Genomic DNA, 19,049 nt, shown 5'->3' with positions numbered 1-19,049 from the left:
TGCTTAATGTTCCACCAAAGGGGTTATAGCCAAATAAACAGACTCCTATAAGAAATAATACGTCAAAGAAGCCCTGTGTGTGCAGCTAAGTCCTTCTGTGTGCGCACTGAGGCTTGCCTTATTTCCTGAAGCATCAATGGCTGCTCTAGAGTGACGATTTCCCTTAATTTTGGGAACAAGGAGCACAGTGGGTTATGTTCTGGAGAGAGGTTTTGGAAGGTGCTTGAGCATTCTGGGCATAGTCCTTTGCAGTGCTATTTTTATAGAAAAAGATGTGCCAGAGCTCACCATGAACAGCTCCCTCATTCTCTTAGAATGGCAATGGCGCCCATCTGAGAGGTGTCAGAACTGAGTTCCAGCAATTTCTGGCTGAAAAAAAGCCCTGGTCCTCTTGATTTCTGTGACCTTCTAGGTTCATTCTCTGACAGAAATTAATCTAATTTCAATGGATTTACATTAGTGCACCTAGTGTAGGATTTTAGAAGCATAGATCCTGAGGTATATAAATAAGATAGATATTTCAAAAGCAGTTAGGCTCTTATGAAATTCCACTCCTGGTCTTTGATTAAATATACAAAGCATACTAAAGCAACACTCTTACAAATCTCAAAATACCAATTAAAGAGAACCAAAGACTTCCACCTCAGCAATAAGATGTACCCCTAAAATTCCTTTTCAACAGTTTAAAGACCTTCTTCAGTATATCATTAAGTATATTGAGTCTCCTTTATTGAATATATACCTTGTCTTCAAAAAGTTCTGTTACACCCTCAAAAGGCCATAACTGCTCTACCCTAGTCGTTAAAAGAATGGCTAATCTTTCAAATTTCCTTTGCATCTCACCCCTTACCCCGAAAGAAATTATGAGCCCCACCCCCCTTGAAATCACCTATCCCATAAATCCTATGTAATATGGCAGAATGAGTCATTGTTGGAGGGGGGGCTCTTCTAGGTTTGCCGTCCTCTGTGGTGGTTATTGCTTAATTAGTATTAATGTCCCGTTTAATTTGTGAGGCCAAACTTAAGTGACCTGTTTCTCCTCCTTATGAGAGGAGATCACATCAGGTGGTAGATGGTTCCCAAAGACTGTTTCACAAAGCTTTTCTATTATAGAAAGAAATCTCCGGTGGAGGAGCTCCAGGAACAGATGTTCCAAGGCACCATTTAGCCTATATCATATGAAGACATTCAAGATGGCTTGTGCTCCAGGTATTTCATAAACCCCTTAGGGTCAGGAAGAATCAGGTTGATTCTAGAACTCCCAGGAGAGTCAATACAAATGATGAAAACACTCACCCATTTCTTACAATTATGCTATACAAATCTATATTTATGTTTCCTTAAAGGGGTGTGGGTTAGATCTGGTTTAGATCTGGAAGACTTCCCCCCCCCCCCATATCTTTATAAAACTTGTACACGTTAATATTTTCCCGCCCCTCCCAACTCACATTATTGTGAAAATGTGACATATTTAATGAGATACAGGATGGATATTATCACTAGGGGTGCCACTTTATTTATTCTGAATAACTCATCATATTAGTGGGGGCAACTAAGTAGCACATGAAGGGATTTCAGTGCAACCGCAGCATAATCATGTTATTTAGTGACATGGTTCTAATATAGAATAAGGAAATGAAAAAAATAGGTCACTAAAGTTGAATGTTTGTTGTGGCATTTTATTCTAGTTTTCAAATCAGGCATAGCTTAGAAAAATAACACTATCATGTATTACATTTGTACAAAAACAATTCACCCTTATTCTTTTGCTGTTGTTATTGTCATTGTTTAAAAACATGTGTATATTGTTGCTCTTTGATGACCCTAAAAGTATTACCCTCCCTTTAGTTCATTCATATATATATATATATATATATATATTTGCTTTCGTAGATTTTCACGGGTACAGGAATGCAGGTTTTGGTGTCCTCGGGTGTCTTCCCGTGTAAAAGTTGGGGTGTCTAGGCGACGTTTCGACGAGGTCTCACTCGTCATCTTCAGGCTGGTGCTTTCGGCTTCTTGTTACTGGAACAGAGCTCTGTTCCAGTAACAAGAAGCCGAAAGCACCAGCCTGAAGATGACGAGTGAGACCTCGTCGAAACGTCGCCTAGACACCCCAACTTTTACACGGGAAGACACCCGAGGACACCAAAACCTGCATATATATATATATATATATATATATATATATATATATATATATATGAATCCGAAGGTAGGATTTATCAAAACTTGTTCATATGCACATCTGCCTTCACAAACTATCCATATGAGCATTTTGGACAGAACTCCTACCAAAGTGTGGATACGCCATCAAAATATTATGAACTTGCCCCCCTACATAAAACAGTAAGGCAGCAGTAAGGCTCACAGGAAGGAGATTTATCAACTTTCATATGGAGATAGGGTGGAGATTACTTAGAATGGGCACACTGCCTGGTTCCCTTTTGTCTATACAGAATTACTGCCCAGTGTTCACATTTATTTTGCAAATACATTATGGCAGAAATAAGTGATGCAGGGATGAATTTATCCCCATAGCAAGCATCTTGAAAGAGACAGCTGACTGATTTAAACAAATGTTGCTACATGTAGATCAACCTCAGTCTTTTTTTCCTTCTTCAAAGACAAGCCGCTGTACCTCAAGGAATCCCTTTTCTTGAGCTAGGCCAGGAATTCTCTGCCACAAGATGGGTAGATGGGCATTAGTTTGGGTGGCTTTCAGGAGACTGGCAAAATAATGGAAAATAATTCTATCAGTGACTACTAGTTGTGATGACTATGTGCCTCCAGATGTTGCTGGACTAACTCTAATCAGCTCCAGTCAGCATTGCTCAATAGTCGGGGATGACAGACATTGCAGCAACATCTGGAGGGTCAAATGTTCCCCGCATCTGCATCTGGTAAAGAAGTACTTTATTTTGATTGCTGTGAATGTCCCATCAGTTTCACTGGATACCCAAGAGTCCTGGTATTATAGGACTGGGGAAAATATTTAGCAACTTTCTCCACATCACGAATGAGCGTTGGTCCTAAGAACAGAACTGAAAAGCAATCCATTGTGAAGGGTGTGGGGGAGAACTTGGCCTACAATCCTTAAATTTGCCCTCAGAGTGACCTCCCTTCCAGTCAAAGGAATTAAGAAAGTCGCTGCTCAGGTGTGAATCAAGAATCACTCAGTTTGAAGTTCATCTCTGTGATGAGCCTACATTTACTTTCTCTCAGCCCTTGCTTCAGTATCTGCAATATGAGGGTAGCAGCACTGGGCTACCTTACAGGGCTCTTGTAAAGATTGAAGAAGATAAGTGCTTTAAAATTCAAGCGCTCTATATAAGTGGTGGTGGTTGTAATGGCACAAGCCAACAAACACCACTGTCCTTATCTCCTAATTGTCAAGGAATGATTAGTAAGGTGATTTGGGGGTTTTTAGGTCTACAGTGGAGTGCCAATTATAGCGTGTAAAGGGAACAAAATCGCCACAAGGTGGTTGGTCGGATAGTAAGGTTCTGTTTAAATCTGCTCATGAGAAATGTTGGGCTGATTTCACCTCTTACATATTATAAATGAGCTGTGCAGCTGGGGACCTTTTCTGACATATTAGAACTTTCTCCCACTTCCCCTCCCTGCCCAATTGTTGCCATCTAGCTAGTCTTGTCGCAGGACCTGCAATGCCATTTCCTGCCCTTGTGTAATCAATAAGTCTTCAAATAATCAATAAGTGCTCCTGCTGGAGTAGCCTAGTAGGATTTCCTGCTTCATCAAGTGGAAATAAAATAAAATAAAATAAAATAGGAGAGGATAGTTCATACGTTCTCTGTCACAATAGATACCAGTGACAATCTCAGAGTCACAGCCCAAGCAACTTTACTAGAAGCAGTGAAAAGCTAGTTGAGTTGAAAACTACGGTACTTCCACACCCACCCAGAAATACTTTTTTTAAAAATTTCAAAGGAAGTTGATTCCTTAACAGGGGGGAATGTTACCTGTATCATATAGGTCTAGGTAAGCGATACCTCTCTATTCCATGCAAGAGACACTTGTTTGAAATGTCCACAGAAATTTGACAGGGAAAAGCCTGTTCTAAAGCTTTTGTTACTTGAGAGCCAATGATTTTTATTTATTTATCCCTTTATTACCTACTTATTTCTGTTCACTGTGTGTGTTTTTCACTACGCTTAATTCTGTATTGTAGCTTTCTTTCTTTGTGCAGTAATGTTAACAACTACCCATACATTCCCTTTGTGTCATTAAGCAGCAGGGCCAGGATAGAAGAAGCGTCTGTGTGCCTCATAGAATCAGATCATGGAAGCATGGAAAGAAATTGCATCAATATCCCCAATCCTCTGTCCATTCCCCTCTTCCCATTAATAGCCAGGAAGGAAGGAAGAGTTGACACAGTCATAATTTGGCCTTCCCCGGATACTCTGGCAGCGCAGCAAAGCCATAAATTATTTATTCCTGCAGCAAGAGAGAAGGTCAGGGACATACATTATACGTCCATCCCTAATAACACTGTGAATTTCTCAGCCACATTCCGGGGTTTCTCCCCCTCTCGTACATAAACCGTATACAACACTATTAGTATGTAAAAGCAGGATTTGGGGCTGTGCAAGTGGTGCACACACACTGAGTGCATCTCTGAGAGGGTGCTGTCTCAAAGCCAGGTAAGCAAAGCTTTGGGAAGGTGGTGTGAGGGCTCTGGCAGGGTCCTGGAGTCCTCTTGCCTCCTCCCCAAAGCCCAGTTAGCATCTTCCCACCTTTGGGGAGGAGGTCAGAGGGATCTGGGACCCTGCCAGATTCTTATGCCTCCTTTCCAAAGCCAAATGCCTCCTTATCCATCTTTGGAGCGCCAAATTTTGGCCTCTCACAGGGTGCCACAGTACCCAGGTCCACCACTGGTAAAAGAATGTTGCAACACAGTTCATGGGTATCTGAAGTGATCTCACCCATGATAGCTTCATCTTGGGGACATAACACTTTAGTCTCTGTATGAACAGTAAAATTTTTAGTACAAGAATACTTTTAATCCTACTGCACACCCGAGATTCATAACTTTGCAGTCAAATCCTGCTACTGAATAAACTACACAAACATAAATTGTCAGTTTAACCTAGGTCCGTCTAATTTGATTTATGAAATTTGAACTTTGTTCAGAAGCAGTGGGTTTCCAAAATATGAGGCATTTCGAAACTATCCGTAACCAGATCAGGGAATTCAGGAAAAGGCAGAAGCAGTTTTTGAAGAGTATAAAATTCTTACCTGGGCCATCAGAAGCTCCTTTCCTTTTTAGTATCAATTTACAGGTATTTTACCCATATCTTGCTTACCTGTGCTCCAGAAAGATTTCCAGATAACCAGTCTCTCCTTCTTTTGTGGACCTTTGATTGTGCCAAAGTAGTTGGCCAGGAGGGAAAGAGATTATTTTTCCTTCTAGAATTTCAGTATGTGGAGCTTCACTAAGTGGTCAAAAACAATAGCAGGCAAAACATAAAGGATGCCATAGCTTTGAAACAAAAATTGCCAGAGAGCATGAAATAATTCTCACCAAACAAGTCTTGCCGTGACGTCTTTACAACATTATGTTTATCTATTGCCTGTACCCCTAGACTCGGTGCTTTTGTATCTTAAAATATACATCTGCCTGAAAGAATTAATTCAGATTACAGCCATAAGCATCCTTTGCCAAAGCCAGAATTAGCCAGCCAGGCATCTAGCCGCTGCAGTCAGAGAAAGACAGAGAAGCCTATTACTAGCAAGGAAACCACTTTAAGGAGACAAAGTGGTAATTAGAGGGGACTATTGGAAGGGTCACAGAGCTCAAGCTGGCTTTGGTGTCCTTGGCTATTAAAATATTTCTGAATTAATAGGCCTGCCTCAGCTGCAAACTGAATATGTTTATATTAACTGTACACAGGGAAAAAATGGTTGCTACTTTCTGCCATTGCTGCAGAGAGTAAGAGATTTGAAATTGGCAGGATATTTTGAATTGGGATTCCATAAAATCTTTGTGAAGAAGCAGCTTGGTCCCTAAACAAACCCTTGTCAAGGCATGATGGGAAAGGTGAAAAGTCTTAAAGGTGAGGATGAGAGACAGGGAAGGAATTGAAATGCAAATGCAACAGAGAGAGAGAAGTAAGACTGCCTAGTTGTGATTCCAAAAACTGATTAGTTCAATGTCGTTTCACTAAAGTCTGGGAAGCTGGTCCAGGAAAAAGTAGGACATCACTATAGAGCCTGTAATATAGGATGTCAAAGCAAAATTTCAGTTCCCCCTCCACAGCAAAATATTTGAGTTCTTTAAAAAACATAAAAATGGCAATGCTTCCTCTAAATGTTCATTTCTGGAAGTCAGGCTTCCACATGTCTATATATTCAAATCCAGTCACACAGACTCATGAAGCAAAATATTCTGGTTTTGCCCAGTTATACGCACAAGAAATGGTTTTTGCCCAGGCAGGCAGATGATGTGAGCGATGAGAGCAGCAAAATAACCAGACTGTATAAAGGTGATGGGATAAAATCAGGCCAAATCTTTATGAACAGCAGCAGGCAAGGCAAGGGTTGGCATAGCATTGGGTCCTGGGATCAGTTCATCATTCCACAAGCCCCATGTTGATGAAATGAATCCGCTGGGTTTAGATCGCTCCAAACTTATACCATGTGAGTTGGCCAGTGTTGAATTTTGCCATGGTGCAAGCCAAGCAAGCAAGCGAGCAAGAAAGGTCTCACCAGGGGAACCAGGGTGCAGATTCCAACCAGGCAGATACCGAACCCTTGCTTGGGTTTGCCATGGTCAATCCTCCCCTCGGGCCCCTTATGGGGGACCCCGTATACCAGGCATAGGAAAACTCGCCATCCAGATGTTTTGGGACTACAATTCCCATCACCCCTGACCACTGGTTCTGTTCTAGGGATCATGGGAATTGTAGTCCCAAAACATCTGGAGGGCCTAGTTTGCCTAGGCCTGCCCTATACTATGTTGATCCTGCCCAATGCCATTTCTGCCATCATACAAAACAATGCTCTTCCGTCTAACAAAGCTAGCTCGGGGTGATGGGAGTTGTAGTTCAACAACATCTGGGGACCCACAGGTTGAGAAAGGCTGCTCTAACCCAAGGGTGGACAGGTGGGAAGTGCTCAGAGCAAAATGGCCATGAGCTACAGGGGAAGCAGCCTTCTATAGGCCTTCTCCTCCCCTCTACAGCAAGGGCTCATGGGACAGCTTTTTCCCATGAGCCCATCACATAGAGAAGATACTAGGCAAAACCTTTCCCAGTACTTGGCTACAATCTATGGGCCACAGTGCCACCAGGCAAACCCATCCTGTGTTTATTGGGCATGAAACGGGGCTTATGTACACACCTTCCTAAGCAAAAAGCGCTAGGCACATTTACTTAGACACAGATTAGCAACTCTTTTCTATTTCTTGCCATTTCCAAACTGGGGGAAGTTTTAAAAGCCTGAATGAAGGGAAGAGTAGGAGGCTAAGGTGGTTACTTGTGGGTGCCAATGGAAGACAGGAACGGGAGGAGAAAGGGAGTCTGCACAATGAATACATTATTCAACAGCATCCAGCATATACCACTGCTTTATTGACCTATGCTGAGCAGTGCTGATTTATTCCATGAGGACGTAGGGAGACCCTTGCTAGATCGGACAAGAATCCTGGTCTCACAATAGCCAACCAGATACCTCCGGGAAGCATATCAGCAGAACCTGAGCACCATGGCATTTCCCCTACTAATGCTCTCTAGCAACTGGCATTCAGAGGCATACACAAGCATCATGCATGTTAATAGCCTTATCCTTCACTGCTACCATGTCTGCTGTCAGGGATGATCATCAGTGGACAACTCCAGGAGGTATTACTGACCCCTGGAGATTTCTGGCCATGATCCTTCTCCTTGGTGTCCATGAGGGAGGAAGACCCACTGCAGGCATAACCTGGAAATGGTACCTGGTACTACTGATACAGAACCAGTGAGAGGGTGTTGTTTGGGTTGGGTGGAGGTGGAAATGGGCAAGAGGCCCTTCTGTGCAGGTGGATTAACCAGCACATTTCCCAAGATCACGTTCCTCTTAGTAACATTAGTTCTCCACTCTTGAATTGTTGCTGTTATCATATTTACCAGTAAAGAAAAGAAATAGTAATCAAGACCATTTGGATTTACTAGCACTTCTGTAATTGCTTTAGCATGGGCACATATTCAACAGTGGGAAGCCAGAGTAAAAATATAACAGGTAAAGTACAGATGCCTGACTACCATGTAAAGATTACATGTTGCAAAGCACATGGTTTAATGGACCATATTTGGGCTAGAAGAATAGTTGCTTTTACAAACTTACGAAGGAAAGTGTGCCTGAAAATCTAGCTGCTGCTTATTTCATTTGTGAAAGGTCCTTGGGACATCTCATTCTTACATTTTGGATTAATGCCATGAGATCATATTTAATGCAACAAATAGCTTGTTTTCATTCATAAGGCTAAAGGTTGTGGATTAAGGGTTGCTTCACAAACAACATCAGTCACATTTAAGCTGCTAAGCGATAGTTCTGTGTAAGAGTGATTCCTTGTAGAGTTTGTAATCTGGACTAGCCCAGGACATTTTGCACCCCCAAGTCCCTCACCCCTGCTGCTCAAGTAGAGGTGCATAACAACTAAGTTTTTTTGCACCTGAAACAGAAAATTCCCAAAGCATCAACCCTCCTGGTAGGAAAAATAAAAATTTGAATAACTAACAATTTGTTGCCCTTTCATGACACCTAAAATCAGTTGCCTGAGGTAGTTTTCTCACTTTGCTCAATAGTAGGACCGGCACTGTTTGTCATGTATGGCTCTCCACACTGACACAATATTTTCCTGGCCAAAGGTGACATTCGTGAGGAGCCTCTTGACAGAGCCTGGCCACGTAGTCAGATGCCTGCATATATTTTTCCTACTCACCTCCCTCTCTCAGCAATTAAACTTCCTTGATAACTTAGTGCTTGGGGCCACTGCAACTTATGGAATGGTTCAATCTGTGAAGCCTCAGAATCTACTGAGAAACAATGATTTATTGCATTGAAGCTTTTGCTGAAGTTGCCAAACAAATCTGTTTTCTACATCTCTGGCTATAATTCCATACCTTTCCTACACTTACTTCTTATCAAAATTGTCCTAATTCACTCTCAGCTTGACCTGATACTTGCTCTGGGGTGGAGAGTGAAGAGTTCGTTTTCACATCTCCAAAGCTTCAGGGATGGAGAACCTGTGGATCTCCAGATGTTGTTGGAGGCCAACAGCCATCAGCCCCAACCAGCATGGTCATTGTTCAGGGATGGTGGCAGTCATAGTCCAAGAACAGCTGGAGAACCACAGGTTTCCTACCTCTGCTTTATTTCCATCCTATCTGCATATTTACTATTCCATCCACATGCACCGTAAATTGATTCAAGCAGGTTGTGCCATGTTACTGATATAGTGATTATGATGTATTTACTGATCATGAGTTTGTCTGTTCCATTTGGCGCAAATGAGAAGTACACAAACTTAAATGCATGTGCAGGAAAGGTATTAGGAAGCCTACCAATAAGCCACCTACTTATTAACTCTTTTAAAAATCACAATTGGAAGCTGCAGCAGCTGCTGCTGTTGTTTAAACAGAGGGCTGAACTCTGCAGGGTGTGCTGCCTGCAAGGTGACTTACCAGGCATCACTGGATGGATATGGCGAAACATGGTCCACAGTTTACCTGAATTGCATAAAGCATCTCATTCAGGCTTAATAAATTGATTTTAGGAAATCATAAAGCATAGTGCAACAGCAAACACAAATGGATAGAGAAAACAAATTCAAGTGGAGTGAATTAGTTCTGTTTGCAAGCAAGTAGGTCAAATGCTGCAGCACAAAGAAATTGGAAGTAATGAGGATAGAGCCAAGTATAACCATATTAGAATGAGCAAAACAGGTTGAGGATTGGGCAGAAATCTTGTGCTGCATTTATGTGAATCATCAGCAGTTGCGGGGGGAGTGCATTTGGCTTATACGTTCAGTGGGCAAAAGAATTTGGATATGCCCAGTTTACATTGAGACCTAAGCATTTAACTGTATTCTTGAGGGTGAAATCCTACGTATGCTTACTTGGAAGGGAGTCTTATTGAATTCAGCAGGGCAGCTGAATGAACATGCATAGAATAGAAGTATCGGGCTGTGAGTCCAATGAATTTCATCAGGATTCAAGCCTACTTAATTTATCCAGATTGTATCCTATGCATACTGATTTGGCTTTATAATGTGGTCTACATATTGATCCTGAACATTTGTTTCAGAATATCTGTTCGGGTCACAAGCATATAAATGCCAATGCCGTACCTGCAAAACATCATGTTAGGTAATGTTAAGTGGGCATAGCTGCTGCTACGCAGTATCTTCCCTACTTACAAGCTAGCTGAACAGGTTTTAAGATCAGCTGTTAATTTGCAAATGACTTGTGATGGGCTTATAAATAACAAATGCTGTAGGTCTGTGACAGACTTGAGTAGGATGCATTATAGATGATAAAGCACCATCAACAGAAGACGTGCTAGAGATAGTCACTATCTATGAATGAATAGTCCTTTTTGACTCTGCTGACAATCAATTACTTTGTATTAAACTGAGGCGGGCAACCTATTTAGCATGGACGGACATAATGGAAATGCTTGATGAGGCAGAGGACTGAAGCTAATTCAGATATTATACACTGCATGTCAAAGTTTCACCACACCTAGAAATCTTTAATATAAATTATTTTTTAAAAACAAAACAAAACAAATATCCTTAACTGGTCTGCAACTTTTTTTTTGGAACAGTCTTCATGTATGCTGTTCAAAACACAACTATTTTCCCTTGATGAATGAACTGTTGAGATGTACTGAGAATAGGTAAAGGGACCCCTGACCATTAGGTCCAGTCGCGACCGACTCTGGGATTGCGGCACTCATCTCGCTTTATTGACCGAGGGAGCCGGTGTACAGCTTCCGGGTCATTAGGCCAGCATGACTAAGCCGCTTCTGATGAACCAGAGCAGCGCATGGAAACGCCGTTTACCTTCCCGCTGGAGCGGTACCTATTTATCTACTTGCACTTTGACGTGCTTTTGAACTGCTAGGTTGGCAGGAGCAGGGACCCAGCAACGGGAGCTCATCCCATCGCGAGGATTCGAACCGCCGACCTTCTGATCGGCAAGTCCTAGGCTCTGTGGTTTAGACCACAGCGCCACCCGCGTCCCTGTACTGAGAATAAGGGCCTCTTAATGTTTAAACAAGCTCATGTGGGGAAAAGCTAACCTTGAGGTACCCTCATGATGGTTGCAAGCTGTTCAGAGGCAACCCATGGCCTTCCAGATGTTGCTCAACTACTATCCCAATGGCCCTTGATAACAGGTGGGCTATTGGGGTCTCGCAGCATCTGAAGGGCCATGGGTTACTCACAACTATCCTAGAGGTAATGATGGGGGAGAAATTAATTCCATTCATGTTGGAATGGAACATCAACCTGCATTATTCAGTTCTTGAACTAAAGTACAGCTACCCTTCAAAATTTGCACTTCTCCAAATTATGTGGTGCAGTTCTCCTGTGAAAATAATAAACAAATATTATGCAAAACTGCATACAAAAACCATCTACTACTGAGCCACTTTCAAGATCCTGAATGACTAAGCAAAAGGGTGGGTGCATGGACGGCAAGTTGTAAGCAACCACAAATTGTGACATCGGGGGACATGGGAAACAAATTAAAAAAAAATTCACCACACCTAGGAGAAATATGCCTGTATATCTAAAGTTGCTTACCCCAGAAGTAAGTCAACATTTAAAAATTACAATCTGGGATTGGGTGGAAAATATATAGTTTTGAGTTTATCCCTGCACGCATATGGGTTGGAATCTTTTTTTTAAAAAATAGAATACATAGTAATATACTGGTAATATACTGTCCATGGGACACTTGTATTTAGCCCTGTATTAAGCCTCAAATCTGTAAGTTTTGTAAGGCAAAGCCACCTCTGAAACCTTCTGAATTGGGCCAACCAACATATTCCTTTCTGTGGTGGTGGTGCTAAATATGGGGGGGAAAGGGAAATGGGATGTTAAGGGGGGAGAGAAAAGAGGATGAAAAGAAACACAGGAGTTGAGGAAAGAGGGAAAGTGAAAGTAATTGTTGTGCAAATATACAAGATTCAGATAAAGAGATAAGGGCTGCCATACATCCAGGAGAGAAGGGTTGCTTTGTCCTGGATGTTAGTCAAGTCAATTGGAAAAATCACATTTTTTTGCGTTTTTCTCCTGGCAACCCTACAAGAGAGTAGAGAGTGCTATGAGATGGAGTGAGAGAAAGGAGAAGAGTTAATGAAGATGGGAGTGCCAAGACAAATGTGCTGCAAAGGAAGCAGAAAGAAAAAAAGGGTGTTAATAGAATGGGCTAAAATGTGACACATACTCTTGAGTAAAAACCACTGTCAGTTTTTTGAATTGTGCACCTCTGCTCTACACTTGAGGTGGCCAAGTGAATGGGGGAAAAATCAAGACTTGCTAAAGGAGTATAGGACCAGGTTTGGGGGATATAACATGGCTGCAGGCAACTCTGTGTGTTTAAGAAACGTCTTTGAGGGAGAAGTGGTTTTTAAGGAGGGAATCTGCAGAGAAGAAAGTGTTGGCTTGGCAGGATAAACGAAGGTTGTCCAAAGCACATGGAACAGCATGGGTGATGGCACAAAGGCAAAGACAGGTAGAGAGAATCAAAGAGAGTGATAGCGGATCAGTTTGCACAGAACAGAGACAGCAAGAAAGGGGGTATGGAGAGATGAGAGAAGCGTCAAGGCCAAAGAAGTGGAGAGCCTTAAATGTAAGGATCAGGAGGTGCTTGAAGTTCATTAAAGTGACACAAAGAGACAGTGCAGAGATTTAAGCAGAGGCGCCTCCCAGAGAAGAAATTGATTTTAACAGAAGCATTTCAAATTGAGAGGAAGAGAGGTGGCAGGATATCTAAAAAAGAAGGATGCGGTTTGATAGGGGAGAGAGATGATGCGGGATGCATGGGTGAAACCTTTAATGCTGGCATAGTTAGGGAAGATGACAGCAGTGCTTCCAAGAGTTTTGAAATGACTACAAATTTTCCAAGTATTCTAAAGTAGATTTTGTGTGTGTGTGTGTGTGTGTGTGTGTGTGTGTGTGTGTGTGTGTAAGAGGGAGTGTGTGTGTGTGTAAGAGGGAGAGTGCAGTTAATTTCATAGGGGCAATAGATCAATGATAGAAAAGCAAAATTCGGTATAATGAGACATGGATGTCTGACCTATGCACAAAAGAGCCAAAAATCAACACATATTGTGGCCAGAGGCTTTTTGCACTCACTCTCTATGTGCAGAATATACTTGTCATAGTAGATATTGGAAAAACCATTATGTGAGTAGATCTTTCATTTCTTCTTTGGTCTGCTGTTGCACTGCCTGCTGTTTGCACCAGAAAGATGATGGTTGCATTTTTTAAGTCGAGGACGGGGGGATCTGTGTCCCTTCAGTTGCTATTGGAATATCCCTGGAGCCAATGGGAGTTGGAATCAAACAACATATGGAAGACCACAGGTTTCCCACCCCCACCCCGCCTCTGCCATTTTAGTCTAACTTTAAAAAGCCATCATAATTATTTTTTTCCCACCATGCTGTTAGAAAGCTCCTTCACAAACTGACCCAGATGCATTTCCCATTATAAGAAATTTTTGGAGCCTTTGTCTGTGAGGATTACAGCAACTACCAATACTAAATTATAGTTGCATTCTTCATCATAATCCCTGAAACACTGACATATGTTTCAGAATACAAAGAAACATCGAAAAGCAAGCAAGGAAAATGTGGCGTCTTCCAATATGTGTGCTGTGCTTTGAACCCCGACTTAGCATGGTTCTAGAATGCCTGGGAAGACTCCACAAATGCACCTCCTACTTTTGCCCTCCAACTCATTTATTTACTTACTTTTATTTTTACATCTATACCCTGCAGATCACGTTTATACACCAGCAGATTGATGTTTGCTCTGATTTAGAGTGAAAGAGTGGGTTTTCCCTGGAGAAGGGGTGGGGCAAGGAGAAAACCACTTGGACCCATGCCTAGAAAGTGTGGGTCAAGCGGGAAACCACTCAGACCCATGCTTTCTAGGCACAGGGCAAGCAGAAGTGTGGGTGAGCCCTTAATGCTGTACACAAATGCCTGAAGAGGTATTGTCCCTCACCATCGTTTCAGAAAACCTGTACCTATTTGGGTTATTGTCATAGTCAACCCATTGCTACTTTGTGCATGGCTTGTGCATGGCTCTCCTCTAACAGCAAATACTCCTTACTACCTCAGCTCATTGCATGAGTTCATAACTAGGCATTTCTCATGCCATGTTCTCCATGCAGTATTTCACCACAATTCACAACTATCTCAGTTTTCTTTTTCCCTTCATAAAGGCTATCCCTGCAGATCAGGACTCTTGACCATTGTGTCTATGGAACGATCTGATTTTATGATTATTGAAAAGTGATTAAGAAAAACTGAAGCAAGATATGTTTGTTCTTTGGTGTATGTGCATTTTAGTGATTGTACTGTTCACGATGACCTTATGTCAACTGTACTTTGTGGGGGTAAGGAGTGTAGCTTGGCTGTTAACCATTCTTTGCTGAAGAGGCTGCCAGTGATTACGCCTTCGGTAGTATGCATGTGCTGCAAGATCCTTACTTGCATTTGCCCAATACACTAAATGCTGGACCTATTTGCATACAAGGATGGAGCCTATTTCTCCCTTTGCCTAATGAAAGGATGATCAGAGCCCTGTCAGATCCAACAATGTGATTCACATCTCTAATATGCAGCTTGTACATTTCTTGGGCCTGCTGGCAAACTGCAGTTCAAAAACTTTTCCCACACGTTGATTGGCTTCTCCAGTTTGCAGGACTGGACTACTATCAACTAAGTATCTGAAAAATCTCATTTTGGACCAGTTTGCAACCCTGTAATAATTGCTTCAATTCTTTTAGTAATTTTTAGTTTGACCTCTGGCACAAAGGTAAGGGGAAGCGCCCGTGGTAAAAACTGAAGAATGCTGCCATAAAAATAAATTACCGTATTTTTTGCTCTATAAGACTCACTTTTTCCCTCCTAAAAAGTAAGGAGAAATGTGTGTGCGTCTTATGGAGCGAATGCAGGCTGTGCAGCTATCACAGAAGCCAGAACAGCTGCGCAGCGTTCCCTCTTGCTGTTCTGGCTTCTGAGATTCAGAATTATTTTTTTCTTGTTTTCCTACTCCAAAAACTAGGTGCGTCTTGTGGTCTGGTGCGTCTTATAGAGCGAAAAATACAGAATTCCTTTCTGAGTGCGATTGAAACAAACAGTCAGCATGGCAAATGGGATATATGTGGATGGAGGACTTGCGTACATTGCAAGGATTCTCTTGGGTGTGCTGTGTATCTTACATGCTGCAGTCAGTCCTCTGTGGAATATTTGTTATTGAGGACAAGCACCACAGTGGCAGGTGGAGGCAAAAGTGAGTTCTAAAATTAAAACATGGTGGGGTTTCTTTTGGTAGTTTTCAGCAGAGTTAAAAAGCTTGGAATCTGGAGCTACCCAGATCCACCCCCCCTTCTTCCCCATTCACACATCACTACTGTTGCTTTAAAAGGTGAACCATACCGAGGCCCTTACAGTTTTTTCATATTTACAAGGATGGCTTTGGATTCTAAGCCTACATGGTGGAAGCTAGTTTCATGGCTGCCTCGGGTGGTGGGAATGGCTGGAAACAACAATCCATATTTCAACACTGCCCTCTGCTGACCGGAGGCATGAAAGGTTGCTTATATCCAACATCCACAATGTTATCTTTAATGGCTCAGCTTTTGCTTATGGAGGGGGAAGAGAAGTCATTCACATATATGGCCAGGGGAGAAGGGAGTACGTATTCATTCATGGGGGGGGGGGGTGTTAAGGGAAAGGAAAGGAAAGAAAGCTGCTCCCTGCCACTTTGTGACCCCAGCTACTGAGAATCTAGGTTGTTCCATCCTGCGTCGTCCCAACCTGGTTGTTGTTTCTGCTTGATTGGCAGATCGTTAAGGGTTGCTGAGGAATGGCTTTCATATATAGATGAACAATATCATTCGTGTAATGGATAGCTACCATTCATTTCAACAGTTCCAACAGGCATTACAGGATAAATGAATCTATTTGTTATGGAACCATTATAAGAACAGAAATATCAACAAAATGTCTACCTGTGATAATGTAGCACATAGGTTAATAAGCACTTACTGGTACTTAGCAAGTCTTACTATCGTGAAAGATTTTGTTAAGGTTTTTGCCTGCTTTGTTTGGACAAACAAAATGCTTTCTGAGAATGCATGCATATGCCTTTATGTACTTGTATTTTTTAAATTATATGCTGGAGATATGCAGTCTATAATTATTAATTGAAACATCCAACTACTACATATTTCCCCAAGAGCCCCATGTCTTTTGATCCTCTCGGAAAATGTGATTAATAATATAATATAATATAATATAATATAATATAATATAATATAATATAAATACTATAATATATGTTAGTGTTGTGGAGCTTAAATGAATAACCTTTTAGGTGTGTGTGTGTGCATGTGTGTGTGTGTGTATCCCCGAGTGTTAACTGCTGAACAATAGGATTGGGGATATTTGGAAAGAACACACACAAGTAAACTAGCACAAATAATCCAACTGTTTTCAAAAAGCAAATTAGAAGGAAAAGATCAAAATAAAAGTTTAAAAACCATTTGAGATTATAATGTCAAATAAAAAAAATTGGTAAGAAAATATATTTTCTAACCCCCTTAATGCTTCACTAAGAAATTAGCAAAGGTATAAGTGTCCTTTTCTCCATAAGAACCATCAGTTTTCTTAATTCTGTAACCTAAAATTAAATTAATATGGTTTTCTTAGTGCTTATGAGCCACTGTATGCTAAAGTATGATTGATAGGCGGTTTGTGTTCTGTCCATGACACTGCAAAAACAGTTCCAGTTCTAGCCACTTTTTTCCCTTTCCTTTTCCATTTCTCTTTCTTTTTTTGTTCTTTTTTTTCTCCTATGCAGAAGACCATCAAATGAATTGTCACAATACTCGAATGCAAGACACAGAAAAAGATGATAACAATAATGATGAGTATGATAATTACGATGAACTGGTGGCAAAGTCATTGTTAAATCTTGGCAAAATTGCAGAGGATGCAGCGTACAGAGCCAGGACAGAATCAGAAATGAATAGCAATACATCTAATAGCCTGGAAGACGATAGCGACAAAAATGAAAATGTTGGTCGTAAGAGTGAGCTGAGTTTAGATTTAGACAGTGACGTTGTTAGGGAAACTGTGGACTCGCTGAAATTGTTAGCACAAGGACATGGTGTAGTGCTTTCAGAAAATGTTAATGACAGAAATTATGCAGACAGTATGTCTCAGCAAGAAAACAGGAATATGAACTATGGGATGTTGGGGAAGCCTACCAACAATGGGCTTACAGAAAAAATGGTGGAAGAGAGCGATGAAGAAGTATGTCTCAGCAGCCTGGAATGTTTGAGGAACCAATGTTTTGATTTGGCCAGGAAACTCAGCGAGACAAACCCGCAGGAAAGGAATCAACAGCAAAACATGAATTCTCGCCAACATGCCCGGCAAGAAGAAGATTTCCAAGGAAGGACATCTGATAGGAATTATTCTGATATGATGAACTTAATGAGGCTTGAAGAACAGTTGAGCCCCAGATCTAGAACTTTTTCTAGCTGCGCAAAAGAGGACGCGTGTCACGAAAGAGATGACGACACCACCTCTGTAACTTCAGATAGGTCGGAGGAGGTATTTGATATGACGAAAGGAAACTTAACGCTGCTTGAGAAAGCGATTGCTTTAGAAACAGAAAGAGCAAAAGCCATGCGGGAAAAAATGGCAATGGAAGCTGGAAGGAGGGATAATATGAGATCCTATGAGGAGCAGTCTCCAAGACAGCTTTCTGGAGACGACAGGAAGTCTAAGTCCAGTGACGGCCATGTCAAAAAGCCATATTATGGTAAAGGTAATATTTCTATCTAATGTATGTTGTATTATGATGAACTATGGGGTGAATCTTAACAAGCCATGCACCTGAATGTGTTTTTGTGCACTCAAAAAATAATTCTAGAAGCACAAGTAGTTCAAAGTAATGCTCTGTGTCTTTAGGTAGAACATTACGTCATGCCAGGAGAGGCAAAGGGAATAAGAGATCATGTTAAAAGAGAGAAGGTTGTCCTGAAATGCTGAATATATTTTATGATTTTAAAACTAAAGGCAAATACATCTTGCATGAATTGACATACGTTAAGATTTTGTGCAAGACAGCCAATTAGCTGGGAAATGCATATTTTTATAGACTGGACTGTGTGGGGCATCTTGATTTATAAAATTATAACCAGATGGTGGTTATTGATGAACCCTCTCCCATATAAAATGTAGAGTTGCTTGATAGAAATTGAATAGTATCTGAGTGACCGATAACATGAGATAGGGGCAATGACTGCACATTAATTATCTTTAATAGTAAGGTAATGGAAATCATTTGCTATGCAAGGCATGCTTTGGCCTGGGCTGAGATCAATAGCAATTTCTTTCTTATATGCATTCCACTCCACTGGTTTCATGCCTTTGTGGAAATAGCTAAGGTGCTACCATAACAATTATCCAATATATAAGACCAAAAAAGACAAAACATAAACAATTACCCTAACCATGTATTATGCCTAGGTATATACAATGTAAATATCAACATGCGAGTTTTATGAGTCTGCATTCTTGTAAAGTTTCCCAACAGCAGAATACTTTTCACTCCCATTAACTTTAATGGGAGTTGAGGAATCTGAATCATTGGAGGGAGGTGTGAATAACCTAGATGGTTATGGATGATGCTGTGATTTCCAGAGCATCACTTTATTAAATTGTTATTCTGTGTTTTTAAAAAAATATTATGAACTTGGTAACAGGGCTGTAAAGTATAATTATGATATTAA

The 19,049-nt window shown here is 41.2% G+C and overlaps 2 protein-coding genes across 18 annotated transcripts in view; one reads left to right on the top strand and one right to left on the bottom strand.

Moving 5' to 3' along the window:
• The window catches only part of TRAPPC12 (trafficking protein particle complex subunit 12), a 647,809-nt gene that overhangs the window by 538,376 nt on the left and 90,384 nt on the right, over positions 1-19,049 (bottom strand). The gene's annotated exons all lie outside the window — the stretch shown is intronic.
• Positions 1-19,049, top strand: part of MYT1L (myelin transcription factor 1 like) — a 282,351-nt gene that overhangs the window by 194,887 nt on the left and 68,415 nt on the right. For 9 of the 17 annotated variants that reach the window (XM_083729979.1, XM_083729970.1, XM_083729982.1 and 6 more), the window contains 2 exons: positions 1,114-1,209; positions 17,108-18,082. The exons of 1 other annotated variant lie outside the window; for it this stretch is intronic. In XM_083729979.1, the coding sequence (XP_083586105.1) occupies positions 1,114-1,209; positions 17,108-18,082 (1,071 nt within the window). The remainder of the gene's footprint in view (positions 1-1,113; positions 1,210-17,107; positions 18,083-19,049) is intronic. 7 more of the 17 variants (XM_083729972.1, XM_083729981.1, XM_083729984.1 and 4 more) reach the window with 3 other exon arrangements.

The sequence above is a fragment of the Podarcis gaigeae genome (assembly GCF_964106915.1).
Source record: "Podarcis gaigeae genome assembly, chromosome: 3".
Lineage (NCBI taxonomy): Eukaryota > Metazoa > Chordata > Lepidosauria > Squamata > Lacertidae > Podarcis > Podarcis gaigeae.
Note: the sequence above shows the minus strand (reverse complement) of the source record. Positions and strands in the feature narration are given on the sequence as shown.